The sequence below is a fragment of the Tiliqua scincoides genome, chromosome 2 (genome assembly GCF_035046505.1).
Source record: "Tiliqua scincoides isolate rTilSci1 chromosome 2, rTilSci1.hap2, whole genome shotgun sequence".
Lineage (NCBI taxonomy): Eukaryota > Metazoa > Chordata > Lepidosauria > Squamata > Scincidae > Tiliqua > Tiliqua scincoides.
The window spans coordinates 60,198,352-60,217,507 of NC_089822.1; the positions used below are offsets into that span (position 1 = coordinate 60,198,352).

The following is a 19,156-nucleotide window of genomic DNA, read 5'->3' on the forward strand; positions in this document are numbered from 1 at the left end:
TAAGTTGCACATAAAGGGTTTATTTTAAATGTTTTAAGGATAGAGTTACATCATAATTATAAAAATTACTTACAGAATTAAGTAACAGATTTAAAGTGTTTATACTTCTAAATGCAGAGAACAGGGAACTGTCTACATTGTTAAAAATAAAAAGATGAAACCAAGCTCTAGAGATGAAGTCATTTACCTAATTTTAAAATGTGAACACGAAGACCTTTGAACTATACGCATACCAAGAACCATCCAAATTGCACTAATGATGTAATACACAAAAAAGTGCAGCATTTCCAAGGAACCACAGATTGGTGAAGCTTTTTCTTTTTGGTTCTCTGAAATGGTTGCAATTACTGTGTCTTTGGAGAAGACTTCATTTTTTAAAATGTTTTATTTAAGGAGGCGAAACTTATCCAGTGAAAAAGGCTTGTTCCATTATTGTTTGGGGTTTCTTTTAATATGATCCTACTTCAACTTAATTTGGGATTTGGCACACAAAAAAGCATATAGTTTGAATTCAACTGATTTTATTTCATTTTGAACAGAGTACATGGTCCCTTCAAACGCTGCATGACACATACAACTGGAAAGTTACCTCCTGTTGGCACTATGTTTGCCTCACCAGTGCATTTAATCCTACTAACCACCATTAAAACAGCACAATAAGCAAATTCACAAAAACACAAAATTAAAAAAAAACTAAAAATCTAAATTTTTTTTAACATGCAACTTTTACGTTTTGTTACACTGAACATTCTACCTTCTAAGCATGCAAAAAAGGATGGTCTGCATTTAAGTTTGCCTTTTAAAATTTTACAGGGCAGCCTGACATCACGCAAAACACACAATATACAATACTACAGCAGGTAAATGGAGAGAAAGGCCAGTAACTTTTATACACAGATCCATAGCTTGTGCCACCACAAGCCCCATGATAACTCAGAAACTCATGTTGAACCCCTAGAACAAGGAACCAACATTTAGTTACCAGGGTAACAAGCACTGCATGCAGATCTGAAACATGAGCCTAAAACAAAGCCCAAAGCAGATGGGCAGGGAGTAGAATTAGTCTCAAGCCTCAAAAAAGGTGGTCTAAGCTATCAAAAAAGCAGACAATGTGGACACTTAAAAAACCATAAAATTTATACAGAATATAGATTACTCTAAAACTGGCAGAATGGTGTATTCAACAGACTTGCAGAAAACCCTCATTTGCAAGTCATTTGAATCTGAAATTTTCGGTCTACTTAATCCTCAGCAAATATCTTGAGACATACCTTGGATCATTATTTCTGTAGCCCACAGTTCAAAGTACTATGTTGTGTGTCTCCTGTGTATGCTCAATACACTCACTCATTCTTGTGCCACAAATATCAACTTGGGCTCATGGAGCCAGGCTCAGCTTTGAGATTTACATGCAGGACTCTAAAGAGTCAATAGAAAACATACAGATCTGCAGGATGAAAAAAACACTGGGCTGCAAATCTGCTCACTTTGTTCAAGAACACAAGGAACATTTATGATTCAGGTACTAGGGTTTAAGGACTGCATTGAGAAGCTCTTCATGGAAAAGACAAATAGCCTGCCTTTGATTGCCCACGATGAAATACTGGACATAAAAGCAACAGCAGCAATGGACAAGAGATTTTAATATACTGTATTTATATGGCGAATATTTATTACCATTAAAGAGCATAATGAGGCACAAGCCTTAAGGCTACAATATGAAATCAGGCAAAAAGAAAGGATTTAAAACCACATGAAGTTTTCAATATGCATACCCACTCCAGAGGTGATTTGGACCTCAGAAAACTGATTAGCAACATCCTTCTGACTTCTTCTCTAAGCAATGGTGCTGGCTTGCCATAAACTTCTGCAAAACAGTTTTTATTACTGCAATGCCTGCCTTGACAATTTTGTTGCTACTCTGGTATCCCCCCCCCCCCACTGATTAAAGTAGCTGCCACACTTCCCTACCTAACAACTTGCAAAAAAAGGAAAGAGTGGATTCTGTGGCTGTGGGCTGCTTATTTACATCCTCAATCGGGTTGCAGATGACTGACCCATGGAGACTGCCTAACTTGTGTTAGATAGCACACCATTAGCATGCAGAACCCTAGTGTTCTTTTAATGAAGTTCACATTAAACAGCATACCTCGAGCAAGTACAAATGTACACCACCACAAAGGTGAAAACAGGTTTGAGTTGCAAGATGTCTCATTTGAATGCATTCCAAGAAGAAAGGCCAGAAAAGGAGGGGTAAAAAAACAACAACAACCCAAATACAGATGCCTTCTTGGACCAAACACAATAAAATGAGAAGGAATGCAGCAGATCAAGTAGAAGGCAAAATGGATTTTCCTTCTCTGCCACACCTTTAGTGTAAGCGAACTACTGTGAGGTTTTTTTTTTTAACATGTAACAGATTTTAACTCCACAAACAAGTCCACATCTAGGTTGCTAGTTCTGATATTGAGATTCTCAGTAGTTGCTGTGAAATATTCTCTAAAGGTAAAATGAAGTACTAGACTACTATGGCACCAAGTACTTGGGTTGTGCTGAAAGTAACAAAAAAAATCCCTACAACAACATTTAGAACTGAAGGCATCTTTGTTTTAAGTGTACTGATCAAGTTCTACAATTTTGGAAATACGGACTCTTACTCTGCATTCTCTTATCAACAGTGTTGCATGTCTGTCACGGTCTACTTTCCTGTAAAGTAAAATGTACAAAAGTCTCACATAATAATAGCTCAACAGTTAACCTGAACACAGTACACAGATGTTGTTAATTGGGTTAGGCACTGCTTAACACTGCTTAAAACGTTTTATAGTCATCTCTGCCCAAACCCTGGAAACAAGGACTGCCAGACAAGAAAACTTAATGTTACATACATAAAGCAATATAATATCAAGCTCCACTTGCATGTGGCAGTTGAACAGTTAAGTGAGAAGCTGAGGGAAAGTTATAATTGTTAAAAAAAATCAGGTTAATGATTACATTGCTAGATCCACTTTACACAGCTTGAATTTGCAGCTGCTGTTTTTTCCAACTTCATCCACATACATTCCCCCCCCCCCCGCAAGACTTCCTTCAAGAAAAGAAGCTCCCTTACACAAAATGTGTCGTTTTCCCAAAAGTCTGTTTGTATAGTTCACAATGGAATATTTTTCCTGGCAGAGATTGTGGGCTCGCAGGGACATTTAAGCTTTCAAATCAACTGGAAAGCAGTTACGTCTTTGTGTCTACAAATTTTACATTGAAGTTCCACAAGCTTGGCAAAAGTTTGCATGGTGGTGTCTAGGATGTCTTCACCAAATCATAGACATAAATATGGAAATCATCATCAAACTTGATGAAATAGACAGAGGGTTTGGCTTCAACTTGATGAATGACCATGCCAGTTCTTTTTGAGCCATCTTCTTTGGCATATTCCACTTGTTTCCCAACTAGGCTGTCCACAACCTCACCTGGCTCCCGTTCTGCTGGAGGCGAGTCATCTGAGAACACAAAGTTTGACTGAGTTAAGCAACAACATATTTGTACAAAACAGATTCTCGTCTTTAGCTTTGAGTGTTGACTCAACAATCCCTGCTTAATCACAAAAAAGAGTTAACCAATTGCTTCAACATTAGCAGGATGTGCATGACCTGATGCTTTTGTACAAAACAGCTTTAAACCACAGTCTACCAGATAACCATATCTGCATGTTTGAAAGATGTGACATCTCACTTATTCAATTTGCTGCAACAGGAAAACCTTGTTGGAGGTTTATCTGATGCTTATGCTACTGTCCACAATTCAGAAAACAAGTGGAAAATGGATTAGAATTCTGCAGTTAACACAGACTGTAGTGTTAGATCTGTGGTTCTCAAACTCTCAGGGAGTTTGAGGACCACAGTAAGTCCTTGCAGGGGAGGGGCGGGAGGCAGCGGATCCCGTCACTGCTTCCCCCCTGCCCCCCCGTCCCTTAAGGGGCAAGTAGCCAGGGCACTCAGGTCGCTACAGCTCAGTTTAAATACAACTGGGTTAGAAGCTCAGGTGATTCAGAGTGAATTTGCACTTCCGCAAATTCCTCCAACTCCTCCCAGCAAAAGGCAGCCAGCTAACCCACATAGTTAACTATTTCACACTGTACATTTAACCTGGATTAAAAGGCGGTCAAAGCTGATAACAAATGGGAAAGTAAAGTTTATTGTTAATTTGTATTTGCTGCGCAATGTACTTTTTGTGTCATAATCTACAACTTGTTCCAGAAAGCTTATTGTTTTACAGCCGTCTATTCTTGCGGAACCAAGAAGGGTGATAATTTTACATTACATTAAACAAACTAAAAAACTGTGATCACCCCGTCTCTCAGGATTTCAAGTAACCTAGTTGTCACCTAAATTCCCTGAAGAGATGTTTTTTAGAGTGCTTCCGGAAGTTGTGCAATGGTCAAGCCCAAACAGATCATGATTAAATCCTGTAGTATGGCATTAGAAGCAGCGGGCGGGGGGGGATACACCATAACAAGAAAAAAACCTGTTTATTACATGCGCTTTATGAGACAAGCCCTGATCACAAAAGCCTAGACCACCATATTACAATTCTAAGTGAATTACATGGCTAAATTACAATTGCAAATCTGACTGCCCATGGGTTTACATAATAGCTAGATGCCAAAACTGAGGAACACAAAGATGGTATAATATGCAGTCACAGAGGAAGATGCAAGTATAAAGAACATAAGGATCCAGGCTACAACTCATACTTGTGTAGCACATACAGAGCTAACAGAGCTAACAGGTGCTTTTCAACCTCTTCATAAATGACCTGGAGACAGGGTTGAGCAGCGAAGTGGCTAAGTTTGCAGACGACACCAAACTTTTCCGAGTGGTGAAGACCAGAAGTGATTGTGAGGAGCTCCAGAAGGATCTCTCCAGACTGGCAGAATGGGCAGCAAAATGGCAGATGCACTTCAATGTCAGTAAGTGTAAAGTTATGCACATTGGGGCAAAAAATCAAAACTTTAGATATAGGCTGATGGGTTCTGAGCTGTCTGTGACAGATCAGGAGAGAGCTCTTGGGGTGGTGGTGGACAGGTCCATGAAAGTGTCGACCCAATGTTCGGCGGCAGTGAAGAAGGCCAATTCTATGCTTGGGATCATTAGGAAGGGTATTGAGAACAAAACGGCTAGTATTATAATGCCATTGTACAAATCGATGGTAAGGCCACACCTGGAGTATTGTGTCCAGTTCTGGTCGCCGCATCTCAAAAAAGACATAGTGGAAATGGAAAAGGTGCAAAAGAGAGCGACTAAGATGATTACGGGGCTGGGGCACCTTCCTTATGAAGAAAGGCTACGGCGTTTGGGCCTCTTCAGCCTAGAAAAGAGACGCCTGAGGGGGGACATGATTGAGACATACAAAATTATGCAGGGGATGGACAGAGTGGATAGGGAGATGCTCTTTACACTCTCACATAATACCAGAACCAGGGGACATCCACTAAAATTGAGTGTTGGGCGGGTTAGGACAGACAAAAGAAAATATTTCTTTACTCAGCGTGTGGTCGGTCTGTGGAACTCCTTGCCACAAGATGTGGTGCTGGCGTCTAGCCTAGACGCCTTTAAAAGGGGATTGGACAAGTTTCTGGAGGAAAAATCCATTATGGGGTACAAGCCATGATGTGTATGCGCAACCTCCTGATTTTAGAAATGGGTTATGTCAGAATGCCAGATGCAAGGGAGGGCACCAGGATGAGGTCTCTTGTTATCTGGTGTGCTCCCTGGGGCATTTGGTGGGCCACTGTGAGATACAGGAAGCTGGACTAGATGGGCCTATGGCCTGATCCAGTGGGGCTGTTCTTATGTTCTTATGATATGGACCCTTGTTAATTTTTTTGAAACATGTTTTTTTGGTCATTTTTGCTTGTAACTTGCTTTGAATAAAACAAGGCAGAAATCTGTTCAACGCTTCTGCTCCCCTCCCATGTGGCTCTCCCAAAGATTAGTTGCTGTTTCACTTTGCCTGCAGAACCTCCAAAATCATGTTAATACTAGCCACAGGTAGCATTATTTCTGTTCTACTTTAAACATACAAGGTTAGATTCTAAGTTTATTTGGACTAAGGAAGTAAGTTTGTTGTGTCTAATTAAATGTTGGATACGATCCACAAAAAGCAAAACATAAGAATATATTATGCACCATTAAAATATAAGAGATGACGAATACTCCAACAAAGCATTTCAACATAACTGATTCCTTTATTTAGAGAGAGAATCAAACACTGGTCAACTTACTAGAATCAGGCATAATACGGAGGTCACCTTCTTTATAGTCATCTAAGAGCTGGTACATGTACAAGACAGGATCCTTCTCATAGGTAATATAAAACCATGTGTTCATTATAGGTGCCCGAGCCAAGACCATTCCCCTCCATTCATCTTTTGAGCCATCTTCTGTCTCAAACATATGTTCCACCGCTTTGCCAATCATTGTGTCTGCCAGGTGGGCATCACTGATTCTAGATGAAGCTGAAACAGAAATATATGGGATATGAGATTCAAATGTTGATAGAGATTGGTTGTTGTATCTTAAAAGACCACAAAAATAGATAACTTAGGATGCACTCTTATGCATACTTTCCTGGTAGTAAGCCCCAGTGAACGCAATGGGGTTTACGTCTTGAGTACACATGCACACGACTGCATTATTACTAACAGACTAAAAGCCATTTCCCTGAATTCAGAACTAAGTAATTCTAGGCTGAGGTGCAGGACTCCAAACATGACTAGATAGTGAACAGTTCCCATCATATTCTGGTCAAGAAGTTACTTCAGCAATTGCAATAATTTGAAAGCTGAAGTAAACTTCTAAACACGGAAGAAGTCTCTAGTTTTAGAGATGACTAAGAAGAAGGGAGTGGCCCATGCATGCAATCTTTACAGAGAGTTTAATGTTATTACAAATATTTAGTCTATTGTCAAGTGCTCAAGACAAATGTTTGCAAAAGCATTTAGATACAGAGAACACATTCTCCTAAGACTCCAATCGATACACCAGAAATATCATACTATGGTCTGGTATCATACTGTGGTTCCCAATTCTGCATCTTATCAAGCAACAGCTTATCAATTTGTTTTAACGAGCTTTTTGAGGGGACTGTCAACAAATTAGTTCACAGTCGTCTGTCAGATTATCCAGTATTTTCCACAAATGCCAATACTACTTTGTGTGATACACATCTTGGTAACCTTTATATGGTTTAATTATGGCTGACTATTGAAGACAATTTTAGAAACTCCAATTTGTTCAACATGTGACAACCTGTTTAATTAGTGGGTATGTTCCAAATGGTCACTTTACACATGTGCTATCTGCTCTAACTTTCAATTTTATTTCCAAGCATAAGTCCAAGAATTGGTCTTTAAATGGCCTTGGTCAGGTTCATTTTATTTAAAAATTTATATCCCGCTTTCCTCCTCTTCCTGGAGAGCCAAAAGCGGCAAACCTACAACACCAGAAGATAGTCTCAACCATGTATCATTGGTTGAATATACCATTCCCCATCCACTTTTCTAAATTTTGACAATGGACTAAACCAAGGCATCTAGGTACACCACGACACTTACCAACTCTGTCTGGAAGGACTTCAAGTGCTGAAACTCTCTCATCTTTGTGAAGTTCTAGTCCATAGACACAATCAAATCCATCGTATTTTATAAGGTAGAGAGAGGGATTTACAGGAACCTGATCTAGGACTGTGCCTTTCCACTGTGTTACAGGTCCACTCCCTTCTTTCCATCCATGCTGTATTCTGCAGCCCACGATATTTCTTCTGGGTTGAGAAATGGGTTTGCTTGGTCCCATGTTGTTTCGATGCTTTCTGTATTTTTAAAAATAATAGGTACACATATATACCCTCCATAAGCTTTAGTGCTGAAATATCACAGTATCTTCTTTAAAACTGAGCATCTCACAAACATTTTCAGGGACATGCCCCTAGGAAGCACTAGCACTCCCTTGAGGCAGCCATGCCAATGGGGTGTGCACTGCATCCTGGGTGGAGAGGTGAAATCATAACATGTGACTATCCCCATTATCAATCTTTAACTATCAGCTTAGTTTTGAATACTTTGGAAATTAATTAATTTCATCATTTCCTAAAATGCAGACATTTGCTACTATAGCATTTGTTTGGTTGCACTCTAAAGAATATTCTTGAGCCATGCTAAATCATAGAACTGAGGCCAAAAGAACGGTGACTGGAACTCAATATTTGTTTAAATGTCACTCAAGACTGAGTAAAAGCCTTTTATTCTTTTCTTAACAAGAAATTGCATTATTTAAAAAGAGCTTGATATAGTCTTGCTCTAGTTCAGTGGTTCTCAAACTTTTTGCACCAGGGCCCACTTTTCAGTATGATAATCCGGGACCCACCAGAAGTGATGGCATTAACCTGGAAGTGATGTCGTGGCTGGAAGTGACATAATCAAGCAGGAAGTGTTTTCCCGAGAATGCAGCAAGCACTGAAATTGCCCATGGTAAACAATGAAATTGCATCATTGTCCCTAGATAGGCAGGCTATAAATAATTATATAAATTAAAATAAATGATTATTTATAATCATATTGATAATGTAATATAATATATTGATTTATAATATTATAATTACTTATAATTAAATATATAATATTAAAGTAAAACAAATAAATAAAGTGAGATGACCTGGGGAAGCCAGCCCTGTTCCACCAAGTGAATTCTCACTGTAGCCTGCCTGTAATAACCTCAAATCATAACACTCTCCCCCAGAATCAGTAAGATTTTCAGCCCTACCCAGTGCTAGTTCAATTTAAATTCTTATATTTAAATAAGTTCAGTGTTATTTGGAACAAAATCAGTTTTAAATCTAACATGTTTTTTGTTGGACTAGATTGATATTCAAAGCTCTCAATATCATTAGAATCCCAGGAGAGGAAGGAGAGGAGAGGAAATGAGGTTCCACTGAGGGGGAGAAAGAGTCTGGAAAAGACAGCAACCCTTTCCAATAAAGTAGTGGTTCTCAAACCAGTGAAGCCCACTTTTTAAAACTGGAAATTATTAGAATCTACCTAGGTTTGAAAGACTAAAAAAGAAAAAAGTTTCTTTACCAGCTGGAAGCCTGTTTTTAACAGAGGGGGCTACCTTCTGGAGCATTTGCTGAGCTCCACAATCATCAAGTCAGGGCCATTCTGAGGCATCCCCTTCGCCTGACCTTCAATACAAGCCAGGGCACGTTTGCTTACTCATGAGTAAACACAAACGTGTAGCTTAGTTCACTTTCCATAGGGCTCAATAAATTTGTCGGCTTGGATGGAGAAACTTCTTTCTCGGGTGTTTTTGGGGGCTGTGTTCGGCCTGCCCTTCACAATGGACCAAGGCACATTTGACTACTCATGAGTAAACATGTACTGTGGCTCATTTCACTTTCCATAGGGCTCCATGCAGTTTCCCTCTCCATTATCAGTCTGTCAGTCTCAGCTTCGCGACCCACCAACAATCAGGTCACAACCTACCAAGTGGATTGCAACCCATAGTTTGAAAAACACACAAATACAGGTGTGTGTTGCTTAGCAACATTCCGGCTAATGACAGACTGCATATACAACTTCCATTGTTGGTTTACTGTACAGTACCTGAAAACGCCTTACCTTTGTGTTGGTGCTGTCATTAGGAGGCCCCAGAGGCCTTTTTGGGGTCATGCTGGGCCTCAAGATGTCCCACAGAAGCCCCAGAAAGCTACTTCCAGTTTTCAGAAGCTACTTCTGGTTTGCGGGCCATTGTGACTCCTGCAGAAGCCCAGTGTGACCCAGAAGCGGCCTCTGGGGGTCTCCTAATGAAAACATGAGTACAACACATAAGTAATAATAATGACAGGATTCACAGAATGTATCCCTGTTCAGCTACGCATACCTGTACTTCCTGGAGAATTCAAATCTCTTATCTCTCGAGTTAACAGTGAACAGTTAACCTTCACCAGATCTTTAGGATCAGGATATTTACACATTCCTATGTGTAAAATGCAACTCTACAAAAAGTGACAGTTTTAAAGCTATAGAACTCACCCCAAAATGGAAAAGCACTAGATTTTAAGGATTATGAGCCACTTACTTGTGAGAAGCTCTCTTCTTCATCATGCTAGCAGACACACCTGCATGCCCTGTAAGAAAGAGGCCAACAATGACTAAGTTACCAGATATATGCAGGTTTTAGAGACAGTTTGATTTCACTATGCAGAAATTAATTTCATATTGATGCTGACATACAGAAGCCCCTTTTAGTTCACCGGCTATCTATAAGGTTAGTTCCAAGATTGCCATAAGAACATATAGATTATATATATATATTTCATGGAACCGTAGATGCATTGCAGAGAGCTGTATCATATTCATTATGTCTTTCATATTACACCTCCTAACCGCCCAGTTACTTATCAAAACGACAAGTATTTACCTAAATGGATGCAAACAAGCAACACTGTTTACCTTCTCTAACCACTTTCCTATTCAATTTTTCTTTCTGGGAAAGAAGACTTCAAAACCAACTGCTCCATGGGGGAGGCTCACATTTGCCATTCCCAAAATGCATTCTCTCTTCCGCAAGGAAGAAATCACCCCTCCTACAATGTGCCGCGCCATCACATTTCATGTTCAATTGCCAGTACATGGATAGCGACCAAGTCTTTGTGCTGTGTCAGAAAATCTTATCCATGTATAACCAAAAGCAATTACTTTTTGGCTTATCTTTTAGAATTGCCTGTACTTGTTTGATGCTTTTGTGTTTCAGTGTTTACAAGCAGTAATATACCTTTTTGGCATGCTCTAAATTGGCACACTTCAATATTTCATGCACAACACCTAGATGCACGATTAATGTCACTGTTGACAAAGGAGTGGGCATCAGGTGAGACTGGGATGATGGACCTGCACTCAGTGTATACTCTCCTAAGCCCTCTCCAAATGCAATACCTATCTTGAAGTAGCCAATGGCATTCAATGGCAAAGTTCTGCTGCAGTAAAGCCCAGCAGGAAAAGATTTCCATCACAACTTGGAAGACTCCATGTAAAAGGAATCAGAACCTCTTCTTGACAAGTTCATTAGTTCTAGTTCAACTGCAGTAATCAACCCTTATCCATATAATTCTCTGAAAAGCTATGATAGCAAAAGTCAAATATTTCCATGTTTACAAAACATTTAACACCACAGCTGTTACATCTAGTACAGGGGTGTCCAAAGTTTTTGGCAGGAGGGCCACATCAGCTCTCTGACACTGTGTCAGGGGCCAGGGAAAAAAAAAGAATTAATTTAAAATTTGAAAAAATTTACATAAGTTTACATAAATATATTAAAGATGAACTTATATTAATGCATGAAGGTCTTGCAATAGCTCAAGGCCTATAAAAGGCCTTGCACAAAGCAAGGCTGGCCTTTCCTTTGCTGCCGCTGCTGCATCACAGATGTGAAACAGCAAGCAGTGGAGGAAGCCCTCATCCCACAGCTCACACAAGAGGTCAAACAGTCACCCTTACGCAGACAGCAGTTGCATAGGGCCAGTGCAGGCTCCAACAAATCTCTGGAGGGCCAGAGGCTCATTGGAGACTGGGGGCTCCCTGAGGGCCGCATTGAGAGGCCTCAAGGGCCGCATGTGGCCCCAGGGCTGGGGTTTGGGCACCCCTGGTCTAGTATTATGCAAAGACCCGACACTTCCAGAAAGTAATACAGATGAGATGCTCATGATCATGGCAAGCAGATGCCCTGACATTAATTCTTGCAGCAGTTTTTGAAGACAGACACTTCTCTATACTTTACTAATGGGAAAATATCAGGCTAAAGAACTCACCTAAGGTCCTGGAGTAGGCGATGATATTGACTCAGATTTCTAACTTTGAGAAACAGCAAGCTGTTTCTTCTGTTGACTCATTTGAACCGAATACTAGTAGTTGAATTAATGCACAAGATAGCAAGACATTAGATTAGAGAGGTGAGGAAAGTCATTTAGAGATTTTCAATCTTGCAATACAATTTGCTTGGCAACCAAAGCACCATGGAGGACCCAATCTTCACTAGGTTTTAGAAGGTTCCATACAACTGGAACATATCCAACCATTAAGAGAGAAAACCAAGGTAATGCAATGTTCAACCTTATGTCAAGGTGTGCTTACATAAACAAAGGTGCAATGAACAGAAGAACTTTGTATTAGCCCTGCTCCCCAATTCAGTTATCAGTGGATTCAACATGAGACTACCAGGGCACCCTGAACGTTATTTTTTTGCTACATCAACTATAAGTGCTTTTACAGTGAATTGGATTCTACAGAATGGGAATTGGATTCTAAAGAATCTCTAGATGAACTGCATCAGCCATGTACAGTTGGGAACTGCAGTTCACCCCCAACAACAGAAAATGGCATTAAGTCTTTAGAATGCCATTTTCTGTTGTTTTGAGTTGAACTGCAATTCCCAGCTGTACATCTCATGGCTGCTGCAGCTCATCTAAACCTATTTCAGTTGTGCTTTGATACAACTTGAAATGTTAGCAAAAAGTTTCCATACAAGGCCATTTCTAGAGAATAAGAGACTGTATCTTGCCTTCCTCTTCACATTTCAAATGCCACTGAATCTTTAAACAGTCTTTGGTATGCTTGCTTATAATCTACAGAACGTCACATATTTAAATTGATATGGAAAGGCACTGCAGACTTGCCTTGGCAGAACCTAGGGAATGTTGGAACTGGTAGCATTAATCTTTTCAAAAAAAGTTACCCGTTACAAATCTTTGACACCAGCCATTATCAAAATTAGACTGCTGACAAACAAATTGTCCTGATAAGTTTATGTCTGATCGGTCAGAAAGATCTGGTCACAGCTTATCCCTCATGTTGCACTTCTAATGCAATTATGCAACATTCCTCTCATGTTTAAAATGTATTTCTTACTGAAAATCTACAGTGTCTATTTTATTTTTATCCAGTAAAACTTTTGAAAAGCAACAAGAGTCTCATAGTACCTTAACACTACACATATTGCAGCACAAGCTTTTATCAACTGCAGTCCAATTAATCAGATGTAGAGGTTTGTGTGTGTACCCCCAACGCAAAAGGCTCCATACCTATCTTCTATATTCCACAAACAAATACACATGAACTGCCTAACACAAGAATGTCTGGTGTGTCAAGGGGGCAAGATCATTCTTTTCCTACTTCTTACAGTGTGCAGGTGAGAATGTCTCTGCATAGGGTACTCAAGCAATACTAAAAGAGCTCCAAAATTAAGCAAGCTACCTTAAGAGGCTAAAAGAGCTAAGGGCAGACATGCCCTTAGTCTCAAGTAAGGGGACAAAGAAGTGATGCAACACTGCTCATCATAAAACCATATTACTAAAAGGTAGGTGCAAAAGACATAGGGTTTCAGTGTAGCCTTTAAACCTGTGACAGTTCTTGGAACAGATATTCCAGACTATACAAGTGCTCACCATTGTAGCTGACAGAAATGATCCTGCTAGCTGATAATTCAAGAGAACGGTGGGAACATTAGCAATTCTTCATTCATGTCAAAGTGACTCTTATGTTGCTTTGGCCATGTGGAACACCCTGGTATAAATGTGCTAGCAAGCACTTGCAGAGTACAAGTATCAGCATACAGAAACCGAGCTTCTGACACCATCACCCTTACTATTTACAATATGCTGGTGGAATGCAGAGCTAATACATACCTGCATCAGCTCTGGATCGCTGACCTGGTGCCTTTCCAAATGGGGTCTTCATTCATCTGTATTTATGTGAGCAGCAAAGCTGCTAAACTAGGGTGAAAATCCAGTTCCAACTGGTGCTGTAAAGTTTCCTCCGTCTTGGAATTATAAGGCAACACACCAAACCAGGATTCTCTGTTCCCCCAAAACGTAGTGGATGCTCCTTCAATTATAATACTCTGCAAGACAAAGAGTTGTACCTAAACGACTGCTAATAAGTAACCCATATGACAATATTAGCAGCTAGAACCTTATGGATCAGGCTTCTCTTTCCACCCTCACTAGAAAAGAAAGCTTCCAACCCACCAATTCTTGCCCCTCCATCTCTATTCTAGTACCACTGGTAGCAGTGCTATCCCTCTTTGTTCCTATTGAGGCCTGGCAGGGTACATCAGAGATGCTGTTGCAGAAGCATCTGCCTTCCTCTAGGAAGACAGACAAGAGCTGGGGACATACTTTGTTCAGTTCAAATTACTGAGTTCAATAATTTTGTGTTTTCTCAAAAGGTGAAAGCATCCAAGATAGACTCTGCATACCTGAAGCATGCTTGTATCAAACCAACTGTGCATTTAGAAAAAGCTTTTTAGCACCCTCTTGTGGCCAACTCTCAATAGCTATGCAAGTTAGAGTGTGCAAAATCAAAGTTTAGCCAACTACTTCCCCTTTTCACTGGTGCCTCTGCTTCCTTACTAGCATCCAGGGTTTCTTCAAATCCCAATGTGGGTTGGAAGAAGGCAGACAGGCAATGAAGTAAAACATTCATATGCCCAAGTGCACATCCACACTGTGAACTTATTTTTATTCTATTTTGCAACATCTCTTGTATAACAGCATTCAAAGCAATCAGATTCAACTCACACATTTTACAGAAAGACTTGATTCTGATTTGCTCGCAAAAGTCTGCATTCACTGTAGCCCTTTCTAGTGGTCCCTGAGCAGGAGTGCAAACATTACAAAACTTCAAAATTTTTGTGAAAGAACATTTTCATTTGGTTATATTATTCATTATAACCAGGAAGGAGTTATTGATCAAAGCCTCTCCCAATCACCACAATGTAAAAGCATTTGGGATTGTGAATGTAGGTTAAAAATAGAAAAGTCATTCCATTAAACAGTTTTTAGCGTGACAGTTATATTCTTGCATGAACTTCCAGTCACAACTGCCAAACATCAAAGTTTTCATATGAATTCTGACATGATGCGCAGATCTGTGTGGGCAGTTTCCCCCCCCCCATACCATTATAAAATAACTGAACACTTGCAGTAGTCAGCAAAAACATATCAAACAGGACGAGTACACAATAACTGCATTTACAGGACCAGATCCACAGTATTGCTGGATTTTAACATAGGTAGACTCACATCAGCAAATACCAAAAGGGTCATTTTAAAACAGACCTTGCAGTCATAGAAAGAAGTTACAAGTGATTTTCCAATTGAGAAAGTTCACTTCAAAGAGGGCACATCCCTGTCCACTCTAGCTAGCTAAGCTTCCCTAATCCTATAATCAGCAGACAGACAGAGACACACACACACATTCAGATGCACACCATTGGAATCTGGCATGCAAAGAGGAAAAAAAAGAGATGCCTTCTCCTTGTTTCTCAGATGCAGGGACACCAATATTATCATAAGAATAAACGGCTTCTTCTGCTCCCTCTCAATTCTAGAATCTCAGCATTCCAGATTTCAGGTGTCCACAATTGGTGTCATTTAAGTTAACAGATTTATATTTAAATTAAACTTCTGAATTAAATCTCAAAATCAACAAGATACTGCAGTAATACTGCCTAGGATGCAATTTACATGACCAGTTATTCTAGGATGTCCTGAACTAGGATGCCCAGGTTTCAGATCCCACATTCTGAACAGAGGTTATTGTTCCTTTGATCTCATAGCAGGAAACATCTAGTTACACACAGTGGTGCACCTGGAACTAATACATTCCAAGAGGTTTTAAGGCAAGAGATAGCCAGCCAAAACGTAGGTTTTATTGACAAGCTTTGAACTAAAGCAACTTGCCACTCAAGTATGATTACTCCACATCAGGGGTGCCCAAACCCCAGCCCGGGGGCCACTTGCAGCCCTCGGGGGCTCCTAATCAGGCCCTCGGGGAGCCCCCAGTCTCCAATGAGCCTCTGGCCCAATGCAACTGCTCTCAGCATGAGGACGACTGTTCGACCTCTCACCTGAGCTGTGTGGTACAAGGGCTCCCTCCACTATTTGCTGTTTCCCATCTGTGATGCAGCAGTGGCAGCAAAGGAAAGGGTGGCCTTGCTTTGTGCAAGGCCTTTTATAGGCCTTGAGATACTGCAAGACCTGCATTCATTCGTAAGTTCCATCTCTAATAAATTCAAGTATGTAAATTAATTCAAATTTTAAATGTAAATTAATTCTTTTTTCCCCGGCCCCTGACAGTGTCAGAGATGATGTGGTCCTCCTGCCAAAAAGTTTGGACACCCCTGCTCCACATGATCAAACTGATCAGTCAATTCAGCTACACAAGGCAACTATACAGAAGCCACAAAGAACTAAGATCATGATTGTTTTACACACACAATATTCTAAAGAGGCAGATTTGTTTGTGCCAAAGTTGAGCGCCAGCTCAGAAGCACAGCGACCACGTGTCACTCAAGTATTTGGAGTCTCTAAAGTTTGCCAATAAATGCTTTTTCTTAACCCAGGTTAGCAAAACAGTCCTACACTGAAGTCCTGTGAAAAATTACACTGCAGTAACTCAGCTGAATCCATCCTATTCATGATTATAGTTCTAAATTGCTGGGCAACTTCCAAAACCATGGTGGTGGGGAAGGGGTAGGGTGGGGAGTTTAGTGTACCGATGCTCTACATATAGGTGTGCATCACTTAACAATGGGGATATATCCTCTAATCCCCGCTGTTATGCAATTAGGTCATTAAGTGAACATTCAGTCCAACCTGTTGCCTTTATTGCGTAAACAGACACTTCCTGCCAGACACTAGCTGGCTGCACAGGTTACTGGAGATAGATTGCCTCTTCTTTGCTTTAAAAGCCTCTCTATTGTATAAAGAGACACTCTGCTGCAGGCTATGGGAGACGTGATTGCCTCATTAAGAGCATCTTTATTATGCTTTGACCACCATCATATATGCAAACAGTTGTTAAGGAGCACATGCCTGAATTTCCATTATGGATGTGGATTTTAAAACCTTTGCTTCCATTGCTTCTCATCTTGCACTCTCTCACCTGCATGCAAAAGGGAGGGAGGGAGCACAAGCTAGAAAGAAAACTGCCACCACAGCAAGGAAGAGTTATTGCTACGAAAAGTATGTGGCCAGAGAGAGAACAGGGATTGATCAGGAGGAGATGGACAAAACAAGACTAATTCTAAATAGAAGGAAGGGGGCATGTCCTGTAGGAGACTTTTAGGATTAAATGGGGAAGGGGTGAAGCAGGCAGGAAGGAGATAGAATAGGAAGGAAAAAAGAGGAATGGGGTTAGGAGTAAGAGGCCAGAAAATTAAGTGATGAGATGAAAAGATTAGAAGGAAAACAGACTGAAAATGAGCCAACTTGATTAGGAGTTTAGTTATCAACTATGATAAGAGGTGTACGTGGAGACAAGTGGAAGAGACAGATTAGGGAGGCAGATTGAGATAGATACAGAGATTCATGGGTAAGTTTAGAGAGGATGCATCAGGATAGTGGGTATGGCAGAAGGAAGGCATAACAAGCCCGAAAGAGTACAGAAGGCGTAGACTATGAGCAGCCAGAAGTGTCTCTGCACGTAAAGGAAGTCATCACAGTGGAAGAAAAACGATCAAGTATTCCAAGTGCAATTAGTAGGCAACTGCAATATAAAAGGAGAGATGGTGATAGCATTATAGCACAGAAAGGAAGCAAAAATCAGTTGGCACTTTCATTGATTTTTCAAGAGACCCTTATCAAGAATTGGAAATACAGGTATAACATGTATTTCCATTGATTTTTCACCTGCGGTTTTATCTCAATGCGATAAGAATGGCCCTTTAAAGGAAAAATGTTGCTTAACAATAGCCTTGTGAATGCAAGAGAGGGCAGCCAGCTGACAATCCATCAATCATTCTCTCTAGGCACTTAGAACAGCTTCACTCCAAGGCAAGCAACTCCTCCCTTTCCCCTGAGCAAGAATGATAATCACTTTGCACACCATTCTTTTCCAGTGCTGCAGTCCAGGGGAAGGGAGGGGTTGCTGGCTCAGAGTGAAGCCTTTCTAAGCACCTGGAGAGAGAGAGATTGATAGATTATCTGCCTAATGACTCTGTCTTACATTACAAAGGTCAGCAAGGCTGTTTTGGAATCGCCTAGCAGAGGGACAGTGATTTGAAATGGATTTCCTTTAATGCAATTTTTGCCATGCAGGAGAGTTCTGGGAATGGAGCCCTTGCAAATAACTCAAGTCAGCAAAAAACAAACAAAAAAAAACACTGGCTGAATCTAGGGTACTTATTGATGGTGGTGGCAGGTTTCCATCTTGCTGAAAACTGCAACATTGCTGTTTCCACAAACTGAAGCACTGCTTCTCTGGGAGTATCATCAACTATCCCAGAGTGCAATGGGACATCTCATGACCTGCATGTGTGATTGCACCACAGACTAGAAATGGTTTCTGGCAGCATATAAACTACTTCAAGGAAGAAAAGGATGCTAACATCCCATTTAATCACTGCAATGAGCAGGACTGACCACAGAGCGTCGAGGCAAACTGCACCATTGCACCCACTTTGTAGAAGGTCCTGGGTTGCTTCCACACACTTCTTTCACTTGTTCTTCCTGCCTATGATTCATCCTTTCCAGTGTAAATATTTTGTGCCCTATCTTGCAGGAGGAATAAACCAAATCCTGGATTAGCAAATGTACCTGCACATACTAGAAAATGTCCAAGGGTAGAGTCCATAGTAGTGGCCTTTACAATACAATTACTCTACCTAAAAGACCACTTTATGCATCTTAGGAGTACAGATCCCATACTTCAACAATTGTATTGTTACTAACTATGCAAAATACATATAAGAAAACAAACAAAAAAAAGACACTGCAGTTTATTTGTATCAAATCATGTATGCTTGATTTCCAAGTGTAAAAAGTGGGAGAACAACAATAGGAAGCCAGGGTCCAGGAAAATCTGCAACATAACCGGTCCACAACATCAGAAATAATTCCAAGATTGGTTTATTAAGATTTTGAAGTCTCCTCACTATGAACACTTGTTAGGAACTTGAGCTTACATAGTGAAATTCTTAAAGCTGGTTTTCTAAACTGTGAAGCCAATGGAAAGTTGAGCTTTTTTGGGTTATCTTTAGAAAGAGACTGCAGTTCTCCAACAGATTTATTAAACTAACAAGTTGCAATGTACAGGCAAGCTTAATATATT

The 19,156-nt window shown here is 40.4% G+C and overlaps 1 protein-coding gene across 3 annotated transcripts in view; it reads right to left on the reverse strand.

Annotated features, from left to right (window-relative positions):
* The window catches only part of SPIN1 (spindlin 1), a 61,286-nt gene continuing 42,130 nt past the window's right edge, over positions 1-19,156 (reverse strand). For 2 of the 3 annotated variants that reach the window (XM_066616388.1, XM_066616389.1), the window contains exons 2-6: positions 13,729-13,943; positions 10,128-10,176; positions 7,610-7,863; positions 6,278-6,511; positions 1-3,494 (exon numbers count right to left, since the gene is read on the reverse strand). In XM_066616388.1, coding sequence (XP_066472485.1) covers positions 3,295-3,494; positions 6,278-6,511; positions 7,610-7,863; positions 10,128-10,176; positions 13,729-13,780 — 789 coding nt within the window. In that variant the 5' untranslated portion in view covers positions 13,781-13,943 and the 3' untranslated portion in view covers positions 1-3,294. Of the gene's footprint in view, positions 3,495-6,277; positions 6,512-7,609; positions 7,864-10,127; positions 10,177-11,856; positions 11,950-13,728; positions 13,944-19,156 lie in introns of all 3 variants that reach the window. The other variant, XM_066616390.1, reaches the window with a different exon arrangement.